Genomic DNA, 20142 nt, shown 5'->3' on the forward strand with positions numbered 1-20142 from the left:
GTAGGGGGAAAGATAAAAGAAACTACTCAGACTTCATGAGAAAGATACAACAAAACACAAATTTCATATATAAAAAAAGTTCATACAACACTAATAAACAAACAATACTTCTCTGAAACTTTTTCTCAAAGCAAATCCCTTGTAGCCTCTCTTAGGAAATGTATGAAGAAGAAATCTCTCACTTTTCTCCTTCTCAACCACTCTCTCAGAGAATAATTCACACTTAATCTCACAACAAAAACTTTAAACTCTTAAAGAAAAATCACTAATAGACTCTTTAATGGTGGTGGAATGAAGATGGAAAAATTGTATGGAGTCGAGGTGTGGTGAAAATGAGCAAGGAGGAATGAGGAGGAGCCCCTTTTCTGATCAATTTTGGCCCCAAATAGAGCCTAGAGTTGGCTCTCCAATAGGTGTATCCAAAAACCCTTCAAAAAGCATCCAAATTTGTTGAATCTTCTAGAAACATGTATGAACTGACATTGGCGCCGTCGGCGCCAATGGTCCATAATTTAATTTGTTGCTCTCTGTCAAACGGCGTCGTCGGCGCTGAGTTAAATCCACCATATGTTATGTAATTCTGCGCCGTCGACGCTGAGTATTTCTTCAAAAATGTCATTTTAACTCCAAATTCTATCATTTTTACTTCAAGTCTTAAAAATCAAGAACCTACAATAAAACATAAAAATACCTTCCATTAAAGTGCAATATCACCAAAAATGAGTATAAGGGTCTAAAAATGCGTATATTTTTGGTGTATCATCTACCTTCATCCCTTTTTCAAAAACCTTATGGCCCAAAAATATTCCTTTTGTGACCATAAACTAAAACTTCTCCGAATCAAACACTAAATTGGTCTCTTCACACCTGTGCAAGACTTGGGCAAGATGTGTTTATGCATGAGTCAAGAGAATCACCGAACACCTAGAAGTCATTCATAATAATTTAATCCCAATCTCAATAAGATCAGAAAAGATTGACATCATGTAGTCTTGAAAAAGTGGTTGGCACATTGCGTAGTCCATGCATCCTCCTAAATGCAAAGGTCCCATAAGGGCTAGTAAAGGTGGTCTTTTCCTGTTCCTTTTAGGATATGGGAAACTAGTGCTATCCTGAATAGCCATTGAGGAAGTAATAGAATGGGGGTTCTGCTAGTATATCCAACATCTATTCTAAAAATGTCAAGGGAAAGTGATCCTTCCTAGTGACAAAATTTATCTTCTTATAGTCAATACAAATCCTCCATCTTGTGATAGCCCTGGTGGGTATCAGCTCGTTCCTCTCATTTTCTACAACCATCACTCCCCCTTTCTTGGGTACACAGATAATGCTTCCATCAAGCCATTTAAGAAGTTTTTTCTTCATCACAGGGTTCAGTCTCCTCTCGGGTTAGATTTGGGTCCATGTTCCTCTTCCATCAAAATCCTTTGCATGCAAAGGGATGGGCTTATACACTTAATGTCAGCTATGGTCCACCTAAATGCCTTCCTAAGAGACCTAAGAACCCTAATTAACTTCCCTTCTTGCTCCTCACTCATGTTTATTGAAATAATCATAAGCAATGTTGATAGTTCTTCTAGTTATGCATACTAGAGGTGGCTTGGTAAGGTTTTCAGATCTAACTCCTGAGCCGCTTCAATAGAAGGCACAAGGGGCTTCTTTTTCCCTAAATTTCTTGAGGTTACCCTCTCATAGTAGACCATATTTTTTCTTATGTATCTGGTCCTCATCCTCAATCTCTACCAGCTCTACTTAGTCTTCTTACAAAGTATCCACAAATTTTCTATCAACTACTTAGTCTAATGATCCTCACTAGAATCATGGGAAACCTCATTGTCCTGAAGATATTAAAGCATCTGCATCAATTAATAATGTGGTTAAAGAGTACCGTGTTTCCATACCATGAGGAAAGTCTTAATATTAAGCAAAAAAATCTCTAGTTTACGAATCTGGTGAACCTAACTTGGCAGTATCACAAAGAAGGTTTTAAATCCTAAAATCCTAAAGGAATAGAATAGATCACAAGCAAAGAAAACAAGAAAAGTGAGAAAAATCTTGAGAGTTCTTTCAAGATGTATGAGGCTCATGCCTCTATGTTTCATGGATTGTGGTGATCGTGATTCTCCTTGTTTTTCTACATGAATGTTGTCAATCAGGGATATAATAGTCCTTATATTTATTTCTAGGTCAAAAGAAGCAAAAAATTCATGAAGTTGAGGCTTTCTCAATCCCCATATCATTTTTCATAATAGTTTTAATCCAAAAAACAGATTGCAAAGTTTCACTGAAATATGTCTATCCTCTTAAAATGATATAGTTAACCCTTCATTTACACTACACAATGGTTGGAGGGCATAACTTCACAAAATATTTTAACATCCTAGTTGGCTATACTAGGAGTAAATTACATTCATAGGTGAACCAAAAACATAGGCCATGAAAGCACAAAAAAATGCTTCAAGAAAAAAAATCTCAAAAAACAACGATGAAAACCACTACCCTAACATCACAGAGACACGAAAAAGAGTTTATCCACGCATGGTCGAGAAAACCACAAACACAAAATCCATGCATATCTTCATTAAAAGATGTAAATGAAAGTGAAACTTAGAACAAAGTCTTGTCTTTTCCACAAAAGCAGCACATCTCCCTCTCATACAACAAATCTCTCAAGCACTTACAAGAACTCAAGGGGAAAAAATCATCCCTTAAGGTTTCAATCCAAAGAACGGAGGAAAATTTAAGATCAGAGCTCTCTCTAATCAAACTATCTACTTTTTTATAGCTTTCATCTACCAAAGGTAACCTAAGACTAGTCTCATGAGTAGATATATAGGTAGGGGCCGTCAAAGGCAGGAAAATCTATGTCAAACTCAACTCAACGGACTGGGTGTGGAAGCATCGTGAAGTCAGTGCGGGTGAGATGGGTACGCCGCAGCTATGGCACAGTTGTGTTACATGTTGGGCAGACAAAAGCACATGGGTGTGCTACTAAAAGTGCATGCACTTTAAGGTCGTCATGGGTGCACTAAACATGGTGCTGGTGGTCGAAGCTAAAGCGGATGCACCAAATTACGACACGGGTGCACTGGTTCAAAATCTTCTTTATTATGTTGATTTCTATTCTTTTTCACTCAAATTGTCTCATGTACAACTATTATAAAAATACCCTTCTCAAGCAAAATATTAATAGAAAAAGATTTAAAAATATGAGGAAATTTGTCATAGAAATATCACATATCCGTCATATATTAGGTAGAAAGGAGCTAACCACTTGGGGCCTTTATGAAAGCAGATACTAACCTTAAAAATTGAATAGTTGGAGCCAATCTACTCCACCTCTTTCTCCTTTGTATCACCTTATTTGACAAATAAAATGAAGATTAGTGTTGGGTATCTAATACCGACGGTTGTACTACCCTATAACATGTCAAGTATTTAGCCATGTATAATACGACTGACATTGATTATGTATTTTGTATTCCTTCAATGGCTTGATTCAATGCTACTCAATCTCACATTACCTCACTCATATAAGAGCTACAAAACAACCTTGCTAAAATAAAATAATGTCATGCTTTGAACTCGTGGGTTAGAGCTTGGATAACAAAATTTATAATTTCCTCTCTCGCTCCTTCCAACAAATTCTAATGATGAGCTACATAAAAAAATACTAGATCTCATCAAAATTGGGTTCCTCCTTGAGGAATTAGGTGTAATGATCAATTTTATCCAGATAAACTGTATTGTAGAGATATCAAAGGATACCCACCTTCCTTTATTTGAGTGTTATTATGTATTTGTTAAGAGTTTTCAAACCACAAGAATTAATGTGGCTTTGAGCTCTACAATAAAAGACCCTCAACTCACACTAAACATAACAATTGGAGTGAAGCCACCCAAGCCATTGAAACCATGATCTAATACTAAGTTGCACTAGAAAAGAGATTCTTCGTAACTTTCAAGTGATTTAGCTAATGAATCGGAAGAAGTTAAGGCTATCAATGTTAGCATCTTCCCTCTCGCGTGTTATCAAGACACCATGGGGCTTCTAAATATTTTCTCAATCAAAAAACTTGAAGGCAGGAAATAAAAAATTAGGAGCAACGATTGAATGGTTGAACATTGACCCCTAACCCTATTCATAAATGATTGCCAAATGCAGTTAATATAACACTTAAAATCATACCAATGATGCCCCTATCGAAAAATTTTATTGACTTAGCACCATGATGTTGGAGGCTCCGGATTATAGTGCATGCTACGTAATGAATAATGAAAATTTGGGTTTATTAGATGTGTATTTCAATGCATGACATCAGGTGCTCTTGGAGAGTGCTATGATATTACTCTGAATTACTAGAGGAACTAAGTGCTAGAAAGTATCATTGAGATGCTAAAACCTAAATCAAGGGGATTTGAGCTTAAATGTCATGAATGGCAGTGTCTTGGGTTTTATGGCATTTCAATGGGAAGTGACTTTTGAATAAGCCAAGATTGATGCAAACACAATGATACGGGCAGATTTAGTGTGCTATTTTTGTAAATACTTTTCAATATTATAAAATACACATGAGAGTAATAATAATAAATATGTAATGTAAACCCTAACAAAGATGACTTTAATGAAAATAATTTTATCTTTTAAAACCTTTAAACTACCAAATCCCCTAATAATAATGCAAGTATATGCATCGCTCAAGTAATAAAGGGCTCTAATGGAGTCCTAAATATTGATCCCACAAGGAAGTTGGAATGCTTATAGATGAATTCTTATATTTATAACGTAAATCACAATTTAAACTACAAAACTGAAGTAATAAATTCAATTCTAAAGTATTAGCGTGAATGCTAAATAAAATGCAGTTAAAAGAAATATGTTAACTAAACCAATTGCTAAAGTTTCAAAACAAAACTTACGAAAACTAAACAAATTTTTGTGATGGAGAGTTAAAATTTAAGAAAGTATCCTTCCCATTTACAATAAGTTTATGGATTGTGAAGAAATTAAAATCATTTAAAAATATATATATAAATTATTTTGTGTCAAATAGGAGCAATCCTATTACTTACCTTCAAAGTGCATAAAGAACATTGACTAATCTAGAGTTTGGTCCCTAATTTCATGATTAGGCTAGGAGAATACTGGCTGCCACTCCAGAGCTTCCACTACTCCCTCGCCCAAGGGCTCGCATTAGTTCCAATAAATGGGACCAAATTGGGGATTTTAATCTGTCACCTTAAAATCACCAATTTTGTATCCAACAAAGTATATTTCCCTATTTAATTGCACTTAATTTTATTGATGACATCCTCTCCCATGAAATCAAATGTGATTTCACTAAGTTGTAGAAATCATAGCTCTTTCAGAATATATGTTTCTCAACACATTTTAACATTTCAGTTGGTCAGATTAAAAAGTAAATGAAGATCAGAGTTCAAATCATCACAATTTTTTTACATTTAAAACCGTATAAAATAAAATCAATTCTTCACAAAAATATATCTCAAAGTAGGGGGGAAAAGGATAAAGAAGACTAATAAAGAAGACTACTCAGAATTCATGAGAATAATGCGACAAAACACGAATTTCATATATAAAAGTAAGTTTACAAAACAAAAAATAAGAGAACATAACTTATCTCACAATCCTTCCCAAGCAAATCTCTAGAAGTTTTCTTCAAGCACTTTCACTCTTTACAAACACTATCAATTCTCTCTTAGAAGTGTAATGAAGAACAATTTTCTCACCTTCTCTTTCCTCTTACAATCCTTGAAGAAAATCTCCAAACCCTTGACTTTCTCTCTCTCTCTCTTATCTTCTTCTTCCTCTCTTCGGCCTCCCCTTCCCTCTCTTTTATTAGAGATTGTCTCCCTTCAAAATGAATTCAAAATTCTATCCAAAAGTCGACTCTTTTGAATTCAAAAGACATGTCTATTGATTCAACAGAAACATCCCTTCATAAAAAAACCTTCCAAAGTGTCTAGATATATTGAATTACTCCATGAGGTGTTTAGAACAAGTGTTCCTTTCAAATTTGTGCAAAATTTGTCCCGAATCGCCTTAATATGCAAAAAGTCGTCTCTGGTGCTTCAGACGCTAGTTCTAGCGCTTCAGGAACCAACTTGCTTAAAATCATGTTGTTCTGGGTTTTAGCACTTCAGACGTCAGCTCTCTGTAAAATAGTGCCTCAGGCACCAGTTCTGGCGCTTCAGGCGCCAAAATCTCTAAGTTAGTTGTTTTGGCTCAAAATTTTATCCTCTTTTTTAATTTTACTCCAAATGCCTAAAATTGATATACCTGCAACAAAAATATAAAAATACCCTTCTTTAAAGTACAATATCATCAATATCACTTCTTTAAAGTACAATATCATCAAAAATAAACATAAAATATTTACTTAAAACAACGCATTATTTTGGTGTATCACACAACATTATAAAAAAGTGCGCTAGAATGCAAAATGAAGGGATGAGAGAAACTCTCCCCAAGTTTAAATATAGATCCCAAAAAAAGATAAAATTTTATTTATTCTTAAGATGGAACTTGGATATATTTGTTCCTCAAATGAGTCTCATAAAGCCCTAGCTTGAACAGATAAAATAGAAGAATGGGAGTAATGTCTTAGACCAACTTTAGAGCTATCTTTAGTCATATTAAAAATTGACCTGAATATGTTTTTTTTATATTTATATTTTTCCCCTTTTAAATAAAAAAATTAATATTATCCTACCCCAAAAAACCTCATTAATATTCTTATTAGGCATCAGCTTGGTAGAGATAAAGTAGTGAAAAGCCTTAAACTCTTTAATCATACTAGAAGTAAAAAACTGATCAATTATTTATCCATAAAACATGGGTTTTATTCTTAATTAAGACATCTAGTTACTCCTCAAATTTTAGATGAACATTATAGTACATTAGATACTCATCAAAATTTTAGATAGAAAGATTACAAATTAGGTTAATAATCTCAAAATTGAAAGATAATCTTCATCCCACACGAACATCTTATAGTTTCAAAGCTCTTTGGAAGTCTCAAAGAGCTCTCAAACTATGAGTGTTATAGTGCCACCTAACTCATGAACTAATCCCTCTTAACCACTTTAAATAACACTATGAATACAACCCCAAAACTCCTAGACCCCCTCTTAAGATTTATCTTTATATGGACTAAGGGTTCCATATATCTTCCCTTAACTTCAAAACTCACAAATTTCTTAGAATCAATGGAGTTTGAGGCTTCTTCCTAACTCTAATCTTAAATTATATCACTAAATGGAGAAATAAAAGGAGAAAAAAGTTGGCAAAGTTACATTGACCATTTCTCATAAGAACCTGAATATAAGCTAAAGAAAGGTGAAAGTGAAATCAAAATCATTCAACTCTATTTATAAGAAAATTTAGGATTAAAAATTTCATGATTATGTTCTTGCATAATCGCTAAATGCATTAATTTTCTTATGTTAAACGGTGGTGATGTTGAGCTACAACTAAGGCAAGGTAACGCTATAGCACTAGGGTCTAACACTGCAGCATTAAGTCTGGTCAAAATATGAAAAATACCTCTTTACATTGTCATTACTACTATCTATTTTTAATAAATAATATTTTATTTTTTAACCAAAATGATAAGATATCTATCAATGAAATTTATGTAACCTCAGATTCCCATCTTTTTGGTTGGATTTTGCTAGTTTGACTAACTTGATCAACACTATGGCACTACCCACGTAGCTTTTTGGTATTCTAACATATAATTAAGTGATAACAAGTACTTAGCATAATATTATAAATTTAAAAAATGTAGTGGTGCTACGATGCCACAAAACCAATGATTCTACTTTAAATGACTAGCATCGTAGCTCCAGGCCTTCAGTGAAGTGAGACTGCATGCCTACAACAAAACATACACATTTTTTTTTTCTTTTATTAAAATATAAGCAACTAACACAATAATATAACAAAATGAGATAAAGTTTAGATAGTCTCCTATGAAGTTCTTAGTTTAGTATCAACAACCTAATAAAATAAAATTTTATTAAGGATAAACTAGCCTTAAAGCCTTTCTGTAATGCTTAATATCCCCTCCTAAATAAGACTTAAGCCTATTAATTTACATTGCAAATATGGGTTTTTTGTTATTATCAATGTCTATTACTCCATCTATATAGACTTTAACCATAATAAATGATCTTCATCACATGAACTTTAACTTTCTAGAAAATAAATTTAATCTAAAACTAAATATTAAGACCTCAATTCAAACATTTGATCATGCTACTTTTAGTTTTCTTTTTATATAGTTTTGTATTTTTAGAGTCTTGCAATCTTACTTCTTCCAACTCATTTAACTATTGTAAGCATTATTCTATTGAGTGTTTAAAATTATAATTCAACTCCTTAATAGTTTGATAAGTCATTATCTACTTCTACCAGTAAGTAGTAAGTTTTCCAAATAACCCTTGAAGGAGACATTCTAAAAGTAGCCCTATAAGACCAGAATGAATCATCTAATTTAAAGCATAATCATCTCATTTAGGTTAAACTTTTTTATCAAATTCCTTATATCTTCTTTTTAAAACTTTTAACTTAGCCATAAGTACAAGTCATATATAATAACAATCATATGTTCAATTTTGAATTTAAATGTAAATGACCACTCAAATCTTTTATTATAAAAGTGGCTTCCTAGATCATTGATTAACCCTAAGCATTACAAATCTTATAAACATATTTTCTTTAAAAATCTAATAACTGCTTGACAACTACTCTTAAGCAAAGTGTCACTATCAATCTACTTTGATACATAATCCTCTACTATCAAAATAGATTAGTTTTCAAAAGATGAAATAAAAATTTAAACCCCACACATAAAAAATCTCAACATCCAATATGTAAATCATTGGCATTTTCTTCTTCCTAAAAATTCCTTAAGTTGTAACATCTATCATAATTTTTAACATATTAATAAAATCCTTAAAAATTATAGATTAATATCCTTAAAAATTGTCGGCCAATGTAATTATGATTATAAGATTTTTGATGTAGTTCTAAAACTTTTAAAATACCTATCATACTTGAGTCATGGCATTGCCTAATGATAGTTTCTGCTCTGTCTAAGATACACTTCTTCTAATAATTTTGTTCTTATACTTTATAAATAGATATGATTTGTCCGAAAAAATGACATCATAAATAACTTTTTTTCTTTAGTTTTATGACATATTGAAAGATAAAATATTGCTCAGACTGATATTCATTATGTTAGCAAACTAAGGAATAATATTCTTAACTAGAGCAAATAACTGCTCATTAGAGAAAAATGTTTTTATACTATTTTTAATAGGTATAGAATTTCTTGATCTATTCTAGCTAAGTGATTAGCCATTTTGTATTTGTTACACATCTAATCATGGATTTATTATAAATTTATTGTAATAAAGAGATTCATCTAATGAGTCATGATTTAACATCCTGCTCAGTAACAAGACATTTCATAATGAAATGGTTTGTTTAATGACTTATGTGTTAATCAAATAAGATCTAAACTTATCAAATGTATTTACTATATCTAGCATTTCTTTTTTTAGTGAGGGAATAATTAATTCGGGCGTCCTTTAACTTTTTATTAGCATAGTATATTATCTAAAAATATTTTCCTATCATTTTCCTTAAAATAGCTTCAATAGAAATATCACTTGCATCACACATATGATCAGAAGAATGATTCTAATTAAGTGCAACAATTACATGTGTAGTGATTAGTTTATATTTCAAAAGTTCAAATGCTTCTAGGAACTCCTGATTGAATTCAAAAAGCATAATATTTTCTAAAAAAATAACATAAAAACTTATTTATTTTAAAAATACTTAAGGACAGTCTAAAAAATGTGTCTTATGAAGTTCCTAACCCTTTTAATAGTAGTGGGTTCTCGTAGATTTTTTTTTTTTAAATTTGAGATTTTATCATGTCTATCTCCATCCCCTTCTTAGATATCTTTTGTCCATGAATAATATGTTATGTAACTATAAATTAATATATTTCATAATTTAGTACTAAGTTAGTCTCTTTGAATCTTTGTAACATTGAAGCTAAGTGCTCAAGAAATGACTCATGCGAGATCCTAAATACAAAAAATTGATCCATAAAAACCACAATGTCTCCTGCAATATGATCAAAAAGAGTTTGGACATCATATATATATTTAAAAGGTAGTAGGGGAATTGCAAAGCCCAAAAGGTATTCTTAAGTGTGATTTTGTCCAGATGTTCTGGTGCTACAAAAGCATGGTGAACCTAAATCATATAAGAAGAAAAAATAAGGGTGTCATGCCAACCTATCAAAGATTTAGTCAATTAAAGGCAAGGAAAAATATTCATTCATTGTTATTTTTTTAAAATTTCTATATTCTACATATATATTCTCTAACCAGTGCCATTCCTAGTATATATTAACTTATCCTAATCATTTTCTATCATAATCATCCCACTTTTTTCTAATACAACCCACCTAAGCACAATCTGAAATGTGATAAGTAGGCCTCAATATCTAACCACTTATGTATTTCTTTGTTTACTAATTTTTCATGACAGTTTAATCTTCTCTGGACATAAATTTTTTATTGATGATTATCTTCTATAGAATATTATACATAAATAAGGAATGGATGCCTTTTTTAATATTTGATATGGTCCCACCAAAACCTCATCTACACACCCTCGAAACCTTAATCAATTTTTCTTTTATAATTCATCCAATCAGATGAAATGATAATATGCAATGTTAATGATTCTCTGAAGAAAGCATACCTAAGTTACTTGAGGTGCATTTTTAACTCCAAAATAGGTGCCTCTAAAATTAAACGTTTGAATATAGTATAGTTATCAAGTCACTCAATTCTTTCCTAAAGACTCAAGGGGTTGCTTCTATAAATTGAGAAAATTCAATTTTATTTTTATCTACATCACGAGCAATTAATGTTTTCTTTATTGGGTCAAACTCTAATGTACCATATAATTGATCTCTCACTATGCCAGCGATCGAAATCACATTTAAAGCACCGCCCCCACTATAGTCTTTATGGAATTACATAGGTCTTAAAATATTAATAGTAACTTCCTAATCATTCACTCTTATTATCAATTCCCCTTTCTTTATACACCAATCATCACCCTTTTGGCGGCTAGAACATGGTCTACCTGTGATGATTAGGATTTCCTTTTCTTCTTCCATATTTGAAACTATAAAGTCAACAAATAAGATAAATTTATCTTCTTTCATAAACACATCCCTTTCAAACCCCCTTAGAATATATAAGTGTGAAGTCTGGAAACTTAAGGATTATAGTAGTAAGAATAGATTTTTTATCCATAACCTTCCAAGGATAGATACTTAAATCAGACATATGATGGCATGCAGACTGCATAATATTTTTCCAAAAAAAAAAAACCCCTTCTAGTACCTGGAATAGTGAAATTATCCTAATCTTTGTTTTTTAAGAGTTTTTTTTTTTTTGAATGATTTCACTGTATTCTTTAATTAAAGTATTTATTTCAAATTCACCATATTTACATATTTTATTTAAGTTGTATTTTATAAGTTTAACATAACACATCCATTCAAGAGCTTAAACAATTAGAATATTTATAGTCAATTTTTCGAACACCTATAGGAATCTATAAAAATGTTGGTCCAGCATTTATTTTTGAAGTCTTTAGGAAAAACATAGCGGTAATCTTTCCACAACCTTATTAATAGAATTTTTTTCTCTAATTCTTCTATCCTAACCTCTCAATAAGCTTATTATCCTAAAAACTTTAAATCAGATCTGGCTAAATGTGGTGACTGCTAAAAAAAGCTACGTTTTAACTTAAAATAATTATAATAGCCACTATAATTTTTTAAAGAATTAGTTTTTTTGCTTCATAAGTTTGAAAGCTATTTCTTGAAACAGACCCAGAGAGGCTCTTACTATTTAGGACTACATTAGATTACTTTTGAAACTTGCAATCGTCCCTGAACTTGGTATTTAAATTATCATGAGAAAAAAATAGAACTTTGCAAAGCGCGAGTTTTATAATTTTGTTCGGGCATTTCTTCAAGTAACAAAAAATTTGCAGGCGTAACCCTTGATGAAGGAACCGGAGCAACCATGTCAGATGATGAAGACGATCTCCAACTTGATTGCTCTCTTGATCCTTTAATGGACGGACATGATCTGATGGGTTTCGGCCCGCTTCTACCAAGCGAATCCGAGCGATCGTTAATGGAAAGAGTAAGAGCTCAAGCTTGAGTTGAAACAGGTTTTGCCACTCGTTCGCAACTACATTACAATTTACTTTAATGGGTGTGATGTCTAATTTTATGAAATGACAGGCTCTCTTCTGTTTTTTATATGTTCGCTTTCAGGGGTTTAGGTCGAAAATCGAAGATGTAAGAGAGGAGATTATGAGGAAGAGAAGAGCAGGAAAACTTCCAGGCGACACCACTTCTGTGCTTAAGCAATGGTGGCAGCAGCATTCTAAATGGCCGTACCCTACAGTAAGATTAGTCTTTTTTTGCAGTCCTGATCATAGAGTAAATTTCTATTAAAAAGTAGTAAATTTTGGGTGTAAAGTGTAACGAAGAATTTAGTTTGGCTTTTCATTTAGAATATACCGTATAAAATTTCATATATTTTCATATCTATCACTTAAACTTTCATATTAATACATATACAAAACTGAAATCTTTAATATCACATTAATGGCATTATTGTTAACATTTCAAGAGTGAAATACACATTTTCTTGCATATGTTTATGGCACCAAAATGTCATAAATATAAATATTAAATTTTAGATATTAGATATGTAAATACATAAGAATTGTGTGATATGTATAAACTTTTCACTTCAAAATTGAGGGTTGCTTGGAGAAAAAACTAACAGCGCTGAAGAAATAAAAAATGCAAACCAAAAGGAATTGTAACTGTAATTAAATCTTGAAAATTCATTGAAAATGGGATTCAACTTTTATCTTTAATGAACATCAGTAAGCTGAAAAATGTGTAAGATCTTACTTTAATTGAGCCCAATTGAGCTTCTATTGAATCAAAATAGCTTGAGTTTGAATCAAAATATGTATGTGAATGTGTCCACACAATTATGTATGTATTTATATTATAACTAATTTTATGCATTTATACGCAGGCATCTATAAGTATGGGTCCATGTTTTTATGAAATTAGGATTTTAACTTGGATAGTATGAGTTTGAGATCAAATTGAATGATTTTGAATCAATTATGAGAAGGGATAAGATTGAAGTTTGTTAGTAAAAGAATATAAAAAGGGGGAAGAAGGAATAGATGCTTAGTCATTTTCTTTGAAAGCAGTGGATCAACATGTTAATAGGGTTGTAAGCGAGTCAAGCTTGAGTGAGCTCAGGCTTTGCTCGTGTTTGGCTCGTTCGAAATTGCTCGTGTTTAAAATCGGCTCGTATTTGAAATGGGCTCGTGAACAATGTGTTCGTGTTCAACTCAATTTAAATATTCTTGTTTGTGTTCGGCTCTTGTTCGGCTCAAAATTGGCTCGTTAAAATTAATTGAAAAAATAGATTTAGGGTGTTGGATTCAAATCTGCACCAAATTTACGCAATAGGTGCAGAACCAAATAACCATACGAGTTGTTATGATTTAAAATTAGATATAAATATATATAATATATTATGATATGAATAAAATATATAATTTATTTAATTTAAGCTAAAATGAGTTGAACACTAGAAAATAAAGGGTTGTTTCTGTTTGGCTCGTTAATAATTCAAGCCTAAAAATTTGTTTGTGTTCGACACGTTTACTTAACGAACGAGCCGAGTACGAGCTATTTAACAAGCCGAACATGAGCTGTTTTTGAACAACGAGCTTTTTTGATAGATCTATATGTTAATGAATACTTAATATTTACTCAAACATAAGCTATGAAGAAGTAACATTTTTAAAGAGTAATGCTACAATCCCTTGGTACATTTACATTGACATTAGTAGCATACCAATTGTTTATTTGAAAATCAATATGAAATCATTTTAGATTGGAATACAAAAGTTCAACTCTCTTAAGACTTCCTCTTCAGCATAATAAAAATAATACTTTTTGTTAATTTTGTGACCCAAAATATGTGGATCCCGCTCGACTTAATAAGAAGTTATGAGCATGTGAATTGAATGCATCAATCGTTAGATTAATCTTATAATGATAATCTTATTAAAGCTCGTAGGTTTCAATTCATGTGCTATTATTTTATTGGCTCACTTTTGAATATTTTTTTGCAAGCAATCTCATAAAAGTTTGCAAATATCACTTTTCTTTGTATAAGTAACAACTCAGTAACTCGCTATTCTGCTTTGGTCTTATGCGTATCAGCACTCTCCACTTATTTCTTTTTCTTTGGATCTAAATTATCTTATTTTGCTTACTAGTTTTCCCATTTTTGTTTTGTCGCGTAAAATGTGTGTGATTTCATCTTTTTCCTCTCTTATCTTTGATTCTACAATAATTGGTATTGGAGAGATATTTATTGATTTCCATGATTGCCACAATGATGTATGATATTCTACTCTTGGATCATAGCATGCGATTTTCTCTTTTATAGGTTAAGATGTAAGTTATTTTGGCATAGTTGGATTTAAATGATGTGCTACTATGATTTGACAAGAAATTATGTTGGAGATGCAATATAAGGATCAAAATGCTTTAGACGTATCTTTAGACATCAAATACGTTATGGCTAAAATGAGAATAATTATCCATAAAAGTCTTATTAGTAATTTAAATTTGAAGCGGTGTTTGCACTCCTACGAGATTGTTGAAGACACGCCTCTTGTAGATCACTTGACTATGATTAGAGGTCATCAAGTTTAAATATGGTGAAGAAGACTTAACATTAACTTTGTTATATTGATTGTCTTTATCATATGCAATATTTAGAGAGATTATTTTTATGGTCAAGAGATACTTACTCTGGATAAAATTTTTATTGCTCTCTTTTTTAAAGAGAATATAAACCAACATGTGGATTAACCTATTGCTCAGGGAGAACAAATTATTTGAGGGGGGGCTTAAGTTGTAGTCTAAATGTTGATATAAAGAGCATATCAAAATTTAAGAATAAAAATAAGATATTCAATTATTATTAAAAAAAATGACACATCAAATTTAAATGTTATAAACTATAAAATAAAAATAAGAAACTGACTATTAATTAGAAGTGGAAATAAATTAATCATTCTGGTGAAGCCAATATTTTGTAGTTGTTAGTGGTGGCGAACTCATAGTTCTCCCTGATAGTAAACTATGTGATGATTGAGTTCTTGATTCATCTTCCATGTTTCACATGTTTACCAAAAGGAATTCATTTATAACTTATAAGACAATATCTAAATTTATATAATTAAGGAGGAATAATGCTACTCGTTGTAAGATGGTACTGAAACTATCAAAATTATGATATTTGATGGATTTATCAACACATATGGAGATGTAAGTTGTCTCTGATCTAAAAGTGAATTTAATTTTTATTAGTACTCTAGATGCTAAATTGTACTAGTACTATGATAAAGGTTGATTTTTCTGAGTCAACAAAAGTTCTTTTGTTATGATGAATCGATAGAAGAGGCTTTTAGACTATATGCCTTGCAAGGTTCGTCATATAATAGGTATCATTTTTTTCATACTAGATGATGAAATAACTAGACTTTAGCAGATGTGCCTTGGGCAAAAAAATAAAAATAGGATGACAGAATTGAGTAGAAGAGGAATCCTTGATGTTCAAAAACATTAACGAAGTTTTGTAGGCACTATATATTTGAAAAGCATGAGAGAGTTAAGTTTAGCACAAGAGAATTTATAATACAAATGGGATGTTGGGCTACATATAAATTATCCATAGTATTGTTTGAGAGAGATACTAGATAAATATTATCATTAATTGATGATTTTGTTGAGAAAAAAATTGGTTTTCTTTTTGAAAAAAAATGTGGTAGTATTTATTACATTTAAAGGCTGGAAAATTATAACTGAGAACTAGACTATGAAGTAGATTAAAGTTTTTCTCTTAGATAATGACTTAGAGTTTTATTCAGGAAAATTTGTCTTTTATAAATTTGAAGAAATTTTGATGGACTTTACATTCTAAAATAATCCACAGTAGAACTGTGTGGTTGTGTATAATAGGATTATTATGGAGGAAATGCATTGCATACTTTCCAATGTTGGGCTACCTAAATCATTTTATGCTGAAATTGCTTCCATGGCTTGTTACTTGTGAATTGGTTCTCTTTCAATTGTTATCGGCAAGAAAACTTCATAAGTGATTTGATTAGTAAACTTAGTATTTTTCTAATTTATGAATTATTGGCTACTTTGCGGATGCTCATGTTGATAGTAGTAAATTAGAATTTAGATCTATAAAGCGTGTACTTCTTTGTTTAAAATTAGAGTTAAGGGCTACAAGTTATAATTCTAAAAAATGTGATCGTTGATAGATATATTGTGTTTGGTGAGTCTATAATCTTACTTGTAAAACCACTATAAAATTTAGTGATGTTGATCAAAAGGAGAGGTCTAGTAGATATGCAAAGCTTGATATTGAGATAGATACAACTCCTGACACGACTTCTCAGTTAAATTCGAATAGTTGTACTGATGCTACTTTAGCATCATCATAATAATAACTAAGTTAATTCTTTATTGCTAAAATATAAAAAGGAGACATTAAGTTAGCCACGAGGGTATGGTGAGACTAATTGGTTGCTTATAGCGTAAATATGGCCTAAGGTATCAAATGTGAAAAAGATTCATGTAGCCATATCGAGGCCATTAATGCAACTAATCTAGACAAGGATGATTGCAATGCATGAGTAGATGGAATCCTTACATTAATAAGTATTTGGGAATTAGTGAAGTTGTCTGATGCAATTTGTTCTTTAAGAAGAAAGAAGGCATACATCAAGTTGAGGATGCTAGATATAATGCTTGGCTAGTTGTGAAAAGGTTCAACCAAATTAAAAGTGCAGACTTTATGGATGTTTTCTCTCCAGTGGTTAAACATAACTCAATGCAATCTTTACTCGATATTGTGGATAATCATAACCTTAAGTTTGATCAATTAAATGTAAAAACTGAAATTTTACATGGAGAGCTTGAAGAGATTATTTACATGGAGCTACCCATAAGCTTCATAGTTACAGAAAAGAAGACTATATGTTTGTTAAAGAAGTCCTTTTATAGTTTGATATAATCTTATCACCAGTGGTAAGAAATTTGATTTATTTATCATCACTAATGAGTTTAAAAGAAGTTACAATAATTATTTCTACTACAGGAGGATTGGCGATAGGTTCTTTGTCTACTTACTCTTATATGTTGAAGAGATATTGATTACTATGATTAAGGAAGAAAAAAATAAGTTGAAGGCTCAAATAAGTAGTGAATTTAAGATGAAAGATTTGAAAACTATAAAAACATGCTCAACATAAAGATTTGTAGAGATAGATATGTAGGTCAATTATTTAGAAGTAGAAAAAGATAAATTGAGATAATTGATATGTTCAATATGTAGAATGCCAAGCCAATTACTACTCCATGAGCTAGACATATCTGACTTGTATCAGCTTTGTGTTCATAATTAGTTGATGAGATTAAGTATATGTCTTGAGTTTTACAGTCCAGTGCAGAAAAATCTCTCATGTATGCTAAACTATATTCTCTTATAAACTTTTCATATGCAATAATATAGTTAGCAACTAAATTAAGTAAGTAGGATTGGAAAGTTACTTTAGTAGATCCTCAAGTTCTTAAAAGAAAAAGAAATATATTTTTTTCTTACAATTTGAAGGGATAACAGATTGAGTCATCAACCATTTTAATTCAGATTTTGTTGAAGATATTGATAGAAAAAGATCACTTAAAAGATTTGTTTATCATTGGAGGTTGTGTGATTAGTTGGAAGGTTATATTATAGTCTATAATAGCATTGTCTACACCTGAAGTTTAGTATATGACAATTATTGAATCTTTTAAAGAAGCTCTCTGGTTAAAATATTTACTTGGATAGCTTATTGTTAACTTGAAATTATCACAGTGATGAATGATAGTCAGATTGTCTATTAGCCCACTAAAAATTAGATGTTTCATAAGAGAACTATGCACATTGATGTTTGTTTCCATTTCATTCATGAAGTTATTGCTCATTATAATATTGTTGTAAGCAAGAATAGTAACCATGATAATCCTACTAATATAATGACAAACACTTCTAATTGTCAAGTTTGGCATTCTTAGACTTGGTTGATATTTATTGGCAATCCCTAAAGTTTCTTATAAAATAGGTGGATTGTCTTCTGTCACATTAAAGATTTATTATACATTTTTTTAAGTATTTGTGTCAAGGTAAAGATTATTAAATTATAACCCAAGTTCTATGGGTCCCACTTGCCTTTGTGAAAAATTATGACCATACAGATTGAAGGCCTCTACCGTTGGGTCTCGTATTATAGCCTTTGGATAACAATCATTGTGCTTATTTATTTTGGCCTCCTCTTAAGCATTTTCATCATAAGAGATCTTGTAAAAGTCTAAAATCCTATTTTCTTTGTATGAGTAATAACTCTTTTTCTTTAGTTTAATCTTATGTGACCCAACACTCTCCATCTGTATCAATTTTTTTTTGGTATTGTGAATCTTTCTTCTGTCTATGATTTTTTTTATTTTGAGTTTTCCATGTAAAATCTATGTTATTTCTTTTGTTGCCCATCACTTTGATTTTATAACAATTTCCCTCGAGTAAAATACACAAGTGAAATACTATGTTCAAATAACTTACTAATATGTAATTTTTTATTTGTTTTTATTTATTTATTTATTTATTTTGTAGAAAAAACTTATATCAAAGGCTTAGAGTTACTTATTTATTAATATAAGGAAGAGGAGTAAGATATGAAAAAGAAGAATTTATAAATAATCTGAAATAAATGCTAATTCTAAATAATTAGCCTCTATAAAATCGATTTAAATGTAGACCTTCAGTGAAATCATGATTTTTCATCGACATCACCATTATTTTTAGCATTATTATTTTTATAAGATTGATGCCAAAACTTATCTGCTGTTAACAAAGATGATTTGACATGCAGGAAGATGACAAAGCAAAATTAGTGGAGGAGACTGGTCTTCAACTGAAACAGATCAATAATTGGTTCATCAATCAAAGAAAGCGAAATTGGCACAATAACTCCCAATCCGCAACAAGCTGCTCAAAGTCTAAACGCAAAAGGTATTTCTCGAGATGCACTCTATATATCAAACCATAACTCCTCGGTTATTCGAATTTAGTTCATGTGAATGTCAAATAGTTGAGGAGTTGTTTTTCTTGTAGGTAACCGAGAAGCAAGCCATGAAAATAATCAACTTATCTTGTTATCAACACCGTAGTTGTGGATGTGCTTCAAACATGATAGAGAAATAGAATTAAATAGATGATGATTGGAAACTAACATTGCTGGATATGTAGTATAAGCGCTCATTGCCACCCCCACATATACATACACACACACACAAACACTTTTTTTTTTTTGCTTTTCTAACCATGAATTTTTTACCATAGTGTTGTATTAAATGCTATAGTGAATACAGTTAGTTCTTGGTAATTCAGTTAAAGTAGATGTAATGTTGTGGATATGTCTAATGATTGATTTCTTTAATTTGTCTGATTGTGTTCATCTTTTAAGAATAAATTTGATCAAATGATTTTTTATCTTCCAGGACCTCAAAGTCCATCTTATATATAATTAATTTGATTCAAATTTTATTTTCAATCCAAAATAATTTAGGATAGTTTTGTTAGGGAGCTGAAAGATATGTGGATATGTTTTGAGTTTAATTTTGATTAGGATAAGGTTAATCAAATGTTGAGTTTTGTATGAACAAGATTAAATGTTTCAAATTTTTAACAGCTGTTAGTATAAGAGCCTAGCTGTGTTCAAAGGCATGCCTGTGTAAGTTGATCAACTAAAAATTTGACAAGCCAAGAGATCAAATCAATTTGGTGTTCAGTTAATTCAGTAAGAGCTTGATTATTTGGCATTATGGCAAGTAATGCATT

The 20142-nt window shown here is 31.0% G+C and overlaps 1 protein-coding gene across 1 annotated transcript in view; it reads left to right on the top strand.

Annotated features, from left to right (window-relative positions):
• Positions 1–19661, top strand: part of LOC110030742 (homeobox protein knotted-1-like 3) — a 57114-nt gene extending 37453 nt beyond the window's left edge. Inside the window, 5 exon segments of the mRNA XM_020733632.1 lie at positions 12125–12281; positions 12283–12307; positions 12414–12545; positions 19175–19314; positions 19417–19661. Of these exon segments, the coding sequence (XP_020589291.1) occupies positions 12125–12281; positions 12283–12307; positions 12414–12545; positions 19175–19314; positions 19417–19420 (458 nt within the window). The 3' untranslated portion in view covers positions 19421–19661.
• Positions 19662–20142: the final 481 nt, after the last annotated feature.

Source organism: Phalaenopsis equestris, unplaced genomic scaffold (assembly GCF_001263595.1).
Source record: "Phalaenopsis equestris unplaced genomic scaffold, ASM126359v1 Scaffold000757, whole genome shotgun sequence".
In the NCBI taxonomy this organism is placed as follows: domain Eukaryota; kingdom Viridiplantae; phylum Streptophyta; class Magnoliopsida; order Asparagales; family Orchidaceae; genus Phalaenopsis; species Phalaenopsis equestris.